Source organism: Zingiber officinale, chromosome 4A (assembly GCF_018446385.1).
Source record: "Zingiber officinale cultivar Zhangliang chromosome 4A, Zo_v1.1, whole genome shotgun sequence".
Taxonomy (NCBI): Eukaryota; Viridiplantae; Streptophyta; class Magnoliopsida; order Zingiberales; family Zingiberaceae; genus Zingiber; species Zingiber officinale.
Window position 1 is genome coordinate 135,730,786 of NC_055992.1, and position 14,272 is coordinate 135,745,057.

The window sequence follows — 14,272 nt, forward strand, 5'->3', positions numbered from 1 at the left end:
ACCAGACATTGACTTGAATGAAACTCAATTGTGTAACCCGTATCACACAATTGGCTGACACTTAGGAGATTAAAGGTCATCCCCTTGACTAGAAGGGCATTCTTGATTTGGAGACATTCGGATATATGAATGTCTCCAACTCCTATAACCTTAAGAGTACCATTATTACCAAACGATACATTACCTCTATTTTTGTTTTGAAGGGTAGTAAAGAGTGACTTGTCCCCGGTCATGTGCTTGGAGCATCCACTATCAACAAACCAAGTTGATAGATGCTCCCCCTTGACCAATGCCTACAAAACACGAAAGATAGACGTTTTAGGTACCCAAATCTTGGGACCTAATGCATCTACAATGAAAGACCTAGGAACCCATGCCTTGGTCACAACCTTCCTAGTCTCATGAACCCTAGAAGTATGTGATCTATGAAATTGGGTTCTAGATACAAGCGAAATGAAACTAGACTCCTTAGGTTGATATCCTAACCCAGCCTTGTTGTAGACCGCCCTTTGGGCATTTAGAATCATATCTAAAGTCTTAGAGCTAGTTGAGAATTTTTCAAGCATTTTCTTGAGTTTCTCAACTTCACCCTTTAAGGCTTTGTTTTCATCCTCAAGGGCCTCTTAATGTAGGTCATCAATCTCATTTTCCCTAAGGGCCCTCAAGAGTTCTACTTCATCTTTTAATGATTTAATTTGAGTTTTTGATTTCTTAAGCAAAGTAGATAAATGTGCAATGGTTTTATAACATTTTTTCTAAATGAGGAGAAGTTACCACTTCATCATCCGAAGATGATGAACTCGCGGCTGAGGTATCACTCGTGTCACCATCACTCCTGGAATCCGGTTCCTCCCTTGCCATGAACACTAATTGATGTGTGATTTTCTCCTTCTTTTCTTCCTCCGATGAGCTTGAGGAGGATTCATCCCAAGTAGCTTTGAGAGATTTCTTCTTCTTGGCCCTTTCCTCCTTCTTCTTGAGTTTTGGACACTCGCTCCGATAGTGTCCTTTCTTACTACACTCAAAACAAGTGACATTAGTTTTATCAACATTTTGATCGATAGATTTACCTTTCCCTTTGTATCTCCGGCTCCTTCTCATGATTCTCCTTACAAAGTTGGCCATCTCGCTTGATGATGATCCACCTTCATCATCGGACTCGGAGGAGGATGAGGATGAAGGAATCTCTTTTTCCTTCTTCTTTTCTTTCTTCCTTCTTCCATCTTTGCTCTTTTCTCCTGCAACTAAGGCAATACCTTTCTCTTTTTGATCCTTGTTAGCAAATTCATGGAGTTCCATTTCACAAAAAAATTCATCTAATTTAACAATTGAAAGGTCCTTGGAGACCTTGTAGGCATCTACCATAGATGACCACAAGGCATTCCTCGGAAAGGCTTTGAGAATATACCTTACAAGATCGCGATTCTCTACGCGTTCATCTACGGAATGAAGACCATTGATAATTTCTTTGAACCTTCCGTGTAGTTCACTTACCGTCTCGTTCTCCTTCATGGTGAGGTTTTGTAATTGATTTAAGAACAAATCTCTCTTGGTGATCCGAGAGTCTCGAGTTCCTTCTTGGAGTTTAATGAGCTTGTTCCACAAGTCTTTTGCGCTCATGAATGGACCTACCTTGACGAGTTGGTCCTTGGCTATCCCACATTGTAGAGTGACCACTGCCTTGGCATCGGCTTGTCCTTTGCGAGTTTGCTCGGCGGACCACCTTGATGAGTCTAGTTCCTTACCTTCTTCGTCCTTCGGAGGTGTAAACCCTTCCTTGATGGAGAACCACATTGAGATGTCGGTCTTGAGATAATATTCTATGCGGCTCTTCCAATATTGAAAGTCTGCTCCGTCGAAGTAGGGTGGACGATTGGTGCTAAACCCTTCCTTTATAGCCATCTTCTTGCTCTTTAGGGTGTTAATCTGGATGAAGAGAACCTCGCTCTGATACCACTTGTTAGGAACTTCGGATGCTAGAGAGGGGGGTGTGAATAGCCTCCTCTTAACGCTTAAGGAATTTCTTCTTACAAATCGTTAGCGCAGCGGAAATATGCAAACAAAAATGTAATACACGAAAAAGAAAGACAAGCACCACTAACACCAGTATGTACGAGGTCCGGGGATAACTTGCCCCTACTCCTCGGCGTGTCCGTAAGGTGAACGATTCCTTGATCTTTCGGTAGATCACACCCCGGATAGATTCCGGCTAAGGATTTCCTCCTTCTTGGTGGAGTAACCTCTCCACAAAGTCTTCAGAGATATGTAAATGAAGCACAAGACTTACAGCAATCAGTGGCTAGAAAGAATGAAGAATACGCTCACAGCCACACGAAGACGACAGCAGAGCGCAAGAAGGAAAACAACAGCTTCTCAGCCAAGAGCTCAAAAAAACCTTTTCACTTGCTTGATCGATTTCTGTTCTTCTATTATATTCCTTCTTCTTATGCCTCTGTTTTTCCACTGCGTTCAACCTGTACAGAATCACTGTCAACCTGCACCGAATCGCTGCTGCAAGCTAAGGCGTCGCCAATCACTCTTCCTCCTCATCTGATTCTCTGAACTCACACCAATAGAACCCATGTTCTTCAAAGGTGTCTCTGAGCTCGAACCAATAAGCAAGAGTCAAGCTGACTGTCAACTGATCGCAGCCAGATCGCAGCCAGTGAACGTTGATGCTCCAATTGCACCACTTGCAGCGAAACACAGTAGAAAGAAACCTTTGTTTTATTCTCCTGATGGAGTTTAAATTGAATTTAAGCATTGGCATGATACCTGCAACCTGCAAATTAAAAAGCTCACAGCAGATGGTTAAATCAGACGAATCAGAAGTTGCAGAGAAACAGCAGAAACTACAGGCATTATCGTGGATCGGTCAGCAGACCAATCCACAACCTTTCTGACTGATCAGGCCATAGCCTGATCGGTCCAGGAAGGCTCTGATCGGTCTGTGGACCGATCAGGCTATAGGTGGATCGGTCCACAGACCGATCCCCTATCCTTTCTTCGAAGTCCGTTGCCTCCTGATCGGTCACCAGACCGATCATTAATTCTCACAGAGAGTTACTGATTGGTTACTGATCAGTCACCAGACCGATCAATAATTCTCACAGAGAGTTACTGATTGGTTACTGATCGGTCTGGTGACCGATCAGATAACCATAGTATCACTGGATCGGTCAACAGACCGATCCAATGCCTATGTAGGTTTAGAGCTTCCCAGCCCTAAATCCTAAAGCCTTCCTGGTCTAGAGAACGAGCTACCGAGCCCTCTCTGACCTAGTCCGGAGAACGAGCTACCGAGCCCTCTCCGACTTCCACGTCCAGTCCAGAGAACGAGCTACCGAGCCCTCTCTGACCTAGTCCGGAGAACGAGCTGCCGAGCCCTCTCCGACTCCGTCCGGTCCAGAGAACGAGCTACCGAGCCCTCTCTGACCTAGTCCAGAGAACGAGCTACCGAGCCCTCTCCGACTCCGCGTCCAGAGAACGAGCTACCGAGCCCTCTCTGACCTAGTCCGGAGAACGAGCTGCCGAGCCCTCTCCGACTCCGTCCGGTCCAGAGAACGAGCTACCAAGCCCTCTCTGACCTAGTCCGGAGAACGAGCTACCGAGCCCTCTCCGACTCCGTCCGGTCCAGAGAACGAGCTACCAAGCCCTCTCTGACCTAGTCCAGAGAACGAGCTACCGAGCCCTCTCCGACTCCGCGTGCCAAGTTTCCATACTTGGACTTTTCCCTTCCATCTGATCAACCTTGATCAGTAATCAATCTGAGTTTAATTAATATCTGATACAAACTTAAATCAGTGTCAACATCAAAACAACAGCCAGGTCAGACTGTATCAACAAGCAGATCGTCAATTCTAAGTTGTTGTTGAAGCTTTAGCCTTGACCCTCCTTATATAGGAGGGTTCGGGGCGCCTGGAACCTTCAGGGCGCCTCGATCATGACGTGACTGACCCAACCAGCGAGCTCCACGTGTCGACGCCGTGATCAGGATAAAACTTGCCTCCGGGCGCCCGGACCACCTTTCTTCAGAAAACATCTTCTCCTGCAAGACAAGATTAGTCCGAGACAAATAAATAATGTATATCCTGCAAAACAAAGTATTGACACAGTTTATAATTAGACAGAAGGAGTATGACTTAGATTCCATCTCTTCGAGACTGGAATCTAGTCAAGATCTCGACTTAGAGTTCCGAAATGGTTCTAAGTCGGATCGGCGCCTAAGTTCCCTTCCCAAGAACACATCCTCACAGTCACTCCCTTCCAGTAACTTATCTTTACTCACCTGTCAGACGTCCGGTCATCCCTTCGACCCGTCTGGACTTCTCGCCAGCTATCCGGTCAGCCCGTCGACCCGCTTGGACTTCTTGCCAGCTATCCGGTCGGTCCATTGACCTAGCTGGGCATCGTGCCAGACATCCGGTCAACCCGTCGACCTGTCTAGATTTCGCCTGCACACTCGATCAGAGTGTTAGACAACGACAAACCTAACTTAACCTAATTTGTCATTCATCAAAACCTGAGTTAGACTGTTAGTGCTAACCGCACCAACAAAAACTTCTTTCTGCTGAAACTACACTAATAGATATGGTCCTTAATATTCTATAAGCTATCCATGCATTTGGGAAAAAATAATTTTTTTATAAGATTCAATACTTCAAGTGATGTTTTTAATTTTTAATTTATTATTTATTTTAAAACTTTTAATTCTAAAAATAAATCTAAACCATCAATAACATGTGACATATCATGTGTTAAAAAGATTTTAAGATTTAAACATTTTTTTAAAAAAAATCATTATCAAACAATTTTTACTTTTTAAAGTAATGCAAAATTAAAATTACCTTCGTATATTTTAAATTATTCAAATATACTTTAAAGTGAAGAAATATTATATATCAGTAATATAGTTAAAGTAATTGATTTTCACCTCGCATTCTCATCAAATCGTTTATTTCTTCTAATTACATGTTTTTCATGAAATTTTGATTTTATATTCATTTCAATTGCAATTTCTTTGATAGAAATGATAGCATATATGAATCCATTTTCTCTATAATCATTAAAAAAAGAAACAAAACTTTTTAACTGATCTATGTAATAACAATGTTGAAATCTTCATATTATAAAATTTACTAACATTATTAAATGTGAATAATATATCATACCCAATAATCATACCTAATAAAAATTTAAAATTTTCAATCAAATATGTTGCTAAAGAAATTGCTTAACCTTTTGTTATAGGATCATCATTAGTTTACAAGTTTATATAAAACTTCTCTTATTTATGTAGTTTGATATTTTATTTATTTAACACTTTCAAGATTATACTTTTCCAGCGTGTTTGTTATAATGATATAAGAGTTAATTTAGAAACATGATCTAGTAAAATTTTCCATCTTTTTTAGAAAAATAAAATAATGATTAAATATATTGTATCACACCAAAAAATGTTATAGCACTAGGACAAGACTTAGCCATATCACATAGTACTAAATTAAGAGTATGACAACCACTTGGTATATAAAAAGCTCTAGAATTTATATCTAACAATCCTTTTTGTGCACTTGTGTTAGGACCAAAAGAATTCACATATGATATGATATTGTCAACTTTGAGCCCAAGTGCTCATGATTTATTTTTTGGCTTTATCTAAAAGGTCTCATACCAATGAAGATATCTTTTATCTTTTAAATCTCTAATATTTTTCATATTTTTTTAATGTGTGACTTTGATTGTATTCCTAATAATCCTCTCCTCAAACGAAGAATCATCATTACTCTCATGGTCTAGCCCGCCTCTCAAGTATTTGGTCACTCTTGACTTGTTTTGGGTTTTCCCTCAAACATCAAGTCACTTTTAACCTACTCTGGGTCTCCTTGTAAGCATCTGGTCATTCTTGACCTACTTTGGATCTCCTCACAAGCATCCGGTCACTTTTGACTTGCTTCGGGCCTCCCGTAAGTATTTGATCACTTTTGATTTACTTCAGGTCTCTCTATAAGCATTTGATTGTTCTTGACTTACTTTAGGCCTCCCCACAAGCATCGAATCACTCTTGACTTGCTCTGCGCCTCCCCTCAACTTCTTTCAAGGTAACCAATTGGTACGGATTGTGACTCTAATACCACTTGTTAGGACCAAATAATTCATATATCTCCATAATTGTATGATATTATCCACTCCTCATGGATTTATTTTTGGACTCTACCCAAAAAGTCTCATACAAATGAAGATATTTTTCATCTTTTAAACTCATAATCTTTTCCATATAACTCATAATCTTTTCCATATATTTTTAATATGGAATTTTGATTATATTCCTAACACCTTATTGTTTGCCTTTCGTATTAGACTCATTATCATATCCTTATCCTCTTATGTCATTGATATCAAGTTCAATTTTCTTTATTATACTAATAAGCGTATCAAAGAGACCTTTTCCTGATGTATCATTTACTTTTAAAAATTTTATAAAATATTTTTTTATTTTGATTGGACTTGTTGAAATATATATCCACACATTTTAATATAAGAGACATTTATTCTTGATGAAGTACAATCAATTATAACTAAAACATATTTTGTTTTAATTATAATATTTTTATTTCTATTCCTAATATATTTATTAACTTATTTTGTATATTATGACAAAGATAATGATTATAAATTTTACTATTTTGAATACGGTTTTTTTTGCATTATATGATCAAATTTTGCAATCATTTCAATTAAATGTATCATTTACTTTTAAATATTCTATAAAATATTTTTCTATTTTGATTGGACTTGTTGAAATATATATCCACACATTTTAATATAAGAGGCATTTATTCTTAATGACTATATTTGAAGTACAATCAATTATAACTAAAACATATTTTGCTTTCTTTATTTTTTTTATTATAATATTTTTATTTCTATTCCTAATATATTTATTAACTTATTTTGTATATTATGACGAAGATAATGATTATAAATTTTACTATTTTGAATACGTTTGAGGTTTTCTTGCATTACATGATCAAATTTTGTAATCATTTCAATTAAATCTAAATTTTTTTTTATTGTTATCTTGATAAATCTTCTCATGTACCACAAAATGCTAAATTATAATTATAACAATAGTTCTTATTAATACATTCTCTAATGTTCTTTTACCTTATTTATCTCTTTTTGTGAATTTTGATCAATGGTTTTATTTTTAAGCAATCTCATTTTAATATCAAACCAAATATTCATATATATATATATATATATATATATATATATATATATATAATATGTTCACTACTTGTTTATGACTTTTAAGATTGACACTAAGATTTTTTTCACTCTCAACAATCAACATCCTTCATTTGCTAATTGAATTGAAATGGTTTTTTACTAAATAATTTACAATAAAAGTAAAATACTTTATTTATTTTTTAATATATTAACCATGTTTTTTCTTCATTTGATAATTTTCAAATATAATGAATTTCCCTAATTAGACCTTTGTCAACTAATAAGTCTATTAATTTTGTATTTATATTTTTTTCATTGTGTTGGATTATAATAGTTTTGTAGGATCGTTGTCAGTGACAGGGGGGGTGGTGAATCACGTGTATTTTAAAATTTTTTATTTTTTTTTGTTTTATAAAACAAAGTGCGTAGCGGAATAAATGAAAAAACACAAATCGAAGAACACAAGGATTTTTTACTTGGTTCAGAGCATTTGACAACTCCTACTTCAAGACCCAAGTCCCTTGGACCTTTCCAACGAGCAATCCACTAAATTCTCTACCGATAAACTCCTGGTAGAGTAATCAAATACAAACAGAGAGGAAAGTGTAGCAATCCTACACTTTCCTTAACAATAAAGTAAATAATTGTAAATTAAAGCTTACCAACAAGAATTGGAAATCTGGATGCACTCGTGTATTGGTGTCAATCTTCCAACAATGATCGGACGTAGTAGAGCAGTAGTATGGCTGCAGTGTAAAGATGAAGTAGCAAAATGATCATTTGAACTCGTACATAAGATGATGTCTTGTGGTGGCCAAACAGGTCTTTTAAGGAGTGTTGAGGGATCCTCCAACATTATCCGAGACGCCTTCAACCCTAAACTTCATCTCGTAATCTTTGGCCTCTATTAGCTCCGATGCCTACCATTTCTATTTGTGCAAGGGAGCCTCCAAATGCTCTGAGGCATCTGCAATACTCTCCGAGGTGTCTCTAATGCGCTCCAAGGTGCCTTCCTGTAGTAAACTTTTATCCCCGAAATTTCTCTACTGGAGACTACCTTCGCCCTATCTAGGGCACCTTCATTCGAGCTCTGAGGTGCCTCCCCATAGCTCCAAGGCGCCTCCCCGTTGCTTCGAATTTCCTTATATATTGTTCATCCGAGATGAACTTTTGCTAACTAACTCATGCAAGACACATTAATCCAAATACAAAATATAACTTGTAAAATAGAGTTAGCACAATATAAATAGCATTATTAATTAGATCATATCTTACCAAGATTAGGATATAGTCATGATCTCAGCTTAAACTTTGAAAATGACTCTAAGCTGAACCAGTATCTACAGTCTCATTAGAGCTCGCTCTTACTGGATTACTCTCTTCCATTGACTTATCTTCATTTTTCATTTGCATACACTTGACTTGCCACTTAACCCACCAGGTTTTCCTACTAGTTGTCAGGTCTATAAACCTAACTAGACTTCAACTAGCTGTCAGGCCCCCACAAACCCAGATGGACTTTCTATCAGATATTGGGTCACTCCTTGACTTATCTGGACTTCGTGCCAATTATCAGGTCTTCAGACCTAATTAGGCTTCAGCCTAGTGTCAGGTCCTCTAGACTCATCAATTTCTACACACTTGATAAAAATGTTAAACAGTATAACATTTAACTTTAAACTATTTGTTATTCATCAAAACCTAAGTTTGACCACTAGTGCTAACTGCACCAACAAGTTTAACCAGTCTTATTTAAAAAATTATTTTCAAGATATATTGATTCATCTTCTTCTAGATTAGTATTATCTTCTTCAGTAATATTAAATCACACGAGTAAAATCAGGGACAGACCCAAGAATTAGAGGTGGGTTAGGCCTGGGCTGATCCCGAGTTGGTTGAGTCTGCCAAAGACGAGTTCACTTCACGCAAGCATGTTACCATTCTCATCTTTTCCTATATTTTATAGAATTTTAAATTTTTATTGAATGTTTTTTTCATTATTTATGAAATTGTTAAGTAAATTTATTGGTAATGGTATCTAATTCGTAAATGTTGAAAATTTTGGACACACTAAAGGGCGTTTAGCTCCTTGCTTAGAGCTAGTTTCTTGAGCTCCCTATAAAACTTGGGCCCTGGAGCTCCCTTTCTAATTCGATATCCCGAGTTCTCTAGGTAGTTCGAGTGTATCATATGAATTTTTTTAATACTTGAAATATTTTTTTTTGGATAATCCAAGTTTTCAATTGTTAGAATCGATTAATCTGATCTGGCTCTACGAAAGTTTCTTATCGACCACTACAATAAATTCATGAGGTACTCTTATTGAAGACCACCAGTAGCCAATTACTGTTGCACCATACTCTAGGGAAATACTTTAGAACACATTATTAATTTTTAAAGTCCAAGTGTCTAGCTATATCTACCTTTCATTCACATGGAGGTAGCTGACTTGACCTCCGGATAAATTCGAGAAGCGAAGATGGTTCACAGGGGGCAACCCAGCACCACAAGTGGTTTGAGTGTCATAGGCGCTTATTTACAGTGTGTGGAAATCGAACCCTCATTGCTTGGGAAACTCGTTCGTTCACTTAGTATCGCATCAAGCCCCAGAGGGCTAATACTTTAGAACACATTTTTTTACTAGGTATCTAGATTTTAAAATTCGACTAATCTTGGGGTAGATGATCTGGTCTCATATTTCGCTCACCAAATAAATTCAGGAAGTGCAGTGGCTCCTAACGTGACACCCTAGCTACACCAATATTTCAATTATTGTAGGTGTGTCTTACGTGAAAATTAAACTCTGGTTGCTTGAGAAATACATCCTGCCTTTTACTACCACACATGGGGGGCTAATGCTTTAGAGCATTTTTTGATAATACAAGTATCCATCTATTTGAACCGACTAATTGTGGATATGACTAGCCTGGACCCATAAAATTTTTTCACAAACTACCAGGGTGTATCAGGAGAAGCACTTGCGGAGGTTCATCCAAGCGATTAGCATTCTTAGATTTATTATCCCATTGAAAAAAATCTCTACAATACGCTATAGCTGAAATTCAAATCTTAAATACAAAATTAATTATTTAGAGGACCAAACTGTTTCACCTTAGTCCGGATAATACATTAGAACACATGATCAATATGAATGAGTACCTTGTAAATTTAATTCGGTAGCAAACAAGATGTCTATCATCATATCATCATGATTGCCGCTATTTTATTTTAGTTTACTGTAACCCTTCTTTTATGATTGGTATTTGGAATCATTATGGATCGTAGTCTCTAGTTACATTAACTGCTTGTTTATTTGGAATGAGAATGAGAATTGTTAAAAAAATATCTACGTTGGAAAATTTTCCTTTTTTACTTTGTCAAAACAGAGACCAAAAATTATGATCGTAGTCCCTAGACCGTAACTATAACTATATATACATTTAGATCTAATGACATCATTATCATTAAGATAATGTATTACTACATTAATTATTTACCAAATTTAGTATATATATATATATATTCCAAATAATAATTTGGATTTATTGAGTTGGTGCGAAAATCCATCAGTGCCAACTCCCGCATGGAGTCACTGGGTGTGCGGGTGGGTACGCCGTCTCCGACTCGGACGGTGGAGGCGGCCCCACCGTCGTTTTTATACCGCCGTAGGGTGTACCGTCCCTTTCCCATAAGCGCACCCACTATTTTTTGATGGACGGCTCCAGATCACCAACGTGACTCCGACACCTCAACTCCTTCGGCTTGATTGTCGGTGGTTTAACCCGGTTTTCCCGTTTTATCCCGAAGCCTCTCGCCCCGTTACGACGACTCTGCTCGTGACATATATATCTAAATTTCCATAAGGAAATTTCACTTTGCTCCTCTGAAGTTCTAATATTTTCATCTTACAGCCCACAAAAATTTAATAGAATTGCATTTTACTTGAGAATCTTAAAAACTATTTCACCTTAACATCGACCCCTAAGACACGGCTCCTTAGTTGGAGAGAATTATGAGGCATAAGAGCTCGTCTTTCATGTTATAAATGAGTCTAAGCCAAATTAAATTTTATATGATATAAGATTATTTAGTAAGATAATTGTGCTAAGTGAAGTTTAAAATCAATTAAACAGTTGAAATAGTTATTTAACCTTGGCTTGGCTTGAACATTATTCTAATAGCGATAAATTTTAATAGAGATGAATATTTTAACGATTAACTTTCAAGTGTACATATGTTGTATTTATTCAGTATGTGAATTAAGGAGAAGGTAGTATACTTCCAGATTAGTTGAGCAAAATCTGAATATTTGGATTATTAAAAAAAATATAAATAAAAGTCCAGCAAAACACAATTTGTTGAAATTTTTGTGGGTAAATAAAAAGCTTTAAGACTCCAGGGCTTAAGTAGAAATTATCTCACCAGGTCCAACTAAACACGAGCAAGAATGCGATGCTCAATGCCAGCGAAGAAAAAATAAAATAAAACAAATCGTGTGAAAAATATATTTTTAATTTTAAAAAATTATAATTGGAAGCGAAATTAATCGTCCTGGAATTTCATATATAAATCCGCCGGATCGCTTGTACTCTTCGACAATTCGGAGATCCCCACCCGGAGGCGGAATGCCGGCGAGGAGTAGCCTCGGAGCCGCGGGGGCGGCTGTTGCTGCGGCGGAGGAGAAGGATGCAGAGCTGGAGGTGACTCCCGGCGGAATGGTGGTCCAGAAGCGCGATCCCGACGCCGCGCCTCCGGCCGCCGTCGTGCCGACCATCCGCCTCAAGGTGAAGCACGGATCCGCCTACCACGAGATCTACATCAGCTCCCAGGCCACGTTCGGTGAGTGAGAACGATGATGAGCTCAATCATTGCTAGTGTTTGGCTGCTGATTTTGTCGGCGTGGATGAATCGGAAGGGGATTTGAAGAAGATGGTCGCGGAGCGCGTGGGAATGCACCCGCTGGACCAGAGGATCATTTACAAGGATAAGGAGCGGGACTCCGCCACCTTCCTAGACACCGCCGGCGTGAAGGACCGGTCGAAGTTGGTGGTGGAGGAGGATGCCACGGCGAAGGCCAAGCGGCTGCTGGAGATACGGAAGAACCACAAGATGGAGAAGGCCGCCAAAGCCATCGCCGCCATCGCGCGTGACGTCGACAAGCTCGCCTCCAAGGTAACCCTAATCGATCCCCTTCTTCTTTTTTTTTTTTTTTTGATAAAAATCGCACATTACTAGGTTTCGGCATTGGAGACGATCGTGAACAAAGGTGGGAGAGTGGTGGAGGAGGACGTGATTCGATTGATCGAACTGTTGATGAACGAGTTGATCAAATTGGACAGCGTCGTCGCCGATGGCGACGCTAAGCAACAGAGAAGAAACCAGGTTTCAGCTTCTTTAGTCGTCGATTCCTTGCTTGAATTCTTCAAATCGGCAATCAATGCACCAAGCAATTCTCCCTTAATCTTGCGCAGGTGAACAGAGTGCAGGCATACGTCGAAACCCTAGACCGAATCAAGATCAAGAACTCAGCTCCGAAAGGCAATGCCCAACCCAAACAACAACAGAACAGAGAACCAAAACCTCAGCGGCGAGTCCAATTTCAGCAGCAGCAGCAGCAGCAGCCAGTAATCGTGACAACAAACTGGGAGACATTCGATTCCTTACTCATCCCATCCACCTCCACCGCCACAATCACCGTTGCGCCGCCCGCAACCACCACAAGGCTTGATTGGGAGCTGTTTTGAAAGAAGAAGAAGAGGAAGAAGAAGAAGAACCTTAAAACCAAAACAGTATGTGTGATTAAACTTCCTCTCAATCTGAATTCAAAATCACATCTTGCTGCCCTTCCATTATTATTTTTGTGTGCATATCTTCACATAATACTTGAGATCCATGAAACAATAAGATTATTGTACCTACTACCATCACTGCTATGAGAATTTTGTCTACAATATTGTAGATTGCCAAAAAGTTGTTTTTTTGTGTGTGTTTTTTTAGATTGAAATGATTGCACATGGAAAGTAGAGGATTATTAATGGAGAATTGGGTGGATTCCAAGTTCTTGTTCTTCTGTTTTCCTGTGTCCTCTGCTCTTAGATTTGTACATCAAATAAGTCATGAACTTGTTTGCTCAGAGTCAGATGATTGGTTCAGAATACCACACCATTTTGATTGCTTGATCGGTCTCTCTTGTTTGTCCTTTTTTTTATCATGGATGACTAATTTGTTCAAAATGCTTATTTGGGCAAAAATAAAAAAAGGTGATCTTAATTATCAGAAGTTTAATTCATCGTATTTTTCATACTGAAGATACCTTTAGTTTTTATGGATGAGCAAAAGTTCGATTAAATCGAATTAACTGACCGAAATTAAAAGTTCGGTTCGGTTAATTCGGAAATTTAATTTTTTTTTTTTTAAATATTGGTTATATCAGTTCGGTTTCGATTTTGAAAATCAAAATTCGGTTAAACCGATTAAGCCGATATTTTGAGTTGAACCGAATCAAATCGGAGTCAAATTTAATCAAATTGGAATTAAATCGAATCAATATTATGAGTTGAATTGAATCAAACTGGAATCAAACCTAATCAAACCATATCAAATTGAAAATTTTGATTATTTCAATAAAACCAAATTAACCGATATTTTATCGGTTTGGCTGGTTCAATTTTTTTGAAAAGTTCGGTCGGGTTGGTTGGTTTAAAAAATGTTCGATCAATTCAATTTTAAATTTTAATCAGTTCAATCGGTACGATTTGAACCGATTGTACATCCTTATTTATTTCCGTGCTACTATAATGTGTACAAATAAATTAATTTAGCTTAGTTAAACAATATATACATAGAACCCTTTTATACCCAACAAAAATCTTTACCATTTTAGTTAAAGTTGTTAAAATTTGATCAAAGTCACTTCAACATAATCCAATTCATTGTGAAAATATTGTAGCAGTCATTAATTGCTTGCTACAACTTTAATTATTGTTACAATAATTTTATGATGAATTTGATCATGTTAAAGCGATTTTGATCAAATTTG

The 14,272-nt window shown here is 37.7% G+C and overlaps 1 protein-coding gene across 1 annotated transcript; it reads left to right on the forward strand.

The window, feature by feature from the left end:
- Nucleotides 1-11,803: 11,803 nt before the first annotated feature.
- On the forward strand, nucleotides 11,804-13,211 carry LOC121971360 (BAG family molecular chaperone regulator 1-like). Its single transcript, XM_042522594.1, has 4 exons — nucleotides 11,804-12,072; nucleotides 12,149-12,405; nucleotides 12,469-12,615; nucleotides 12,705-13,211. Exons 1-4 carry the CDS (start codon nucleotides 11,859-11,861, stop codon nucleotides 12,975-12,977), a joined length of 891 nt encoding a protein of 296 aa, XP_042378528.1. The 5' UTR covers nucleotides 11,804-11,858; the 3' UTR covers nucleotides 12,978-13,211.
- The last annotated feature ends 1,061 nt before the right edge of the window (nucleotides 13,212-14,272 follow it).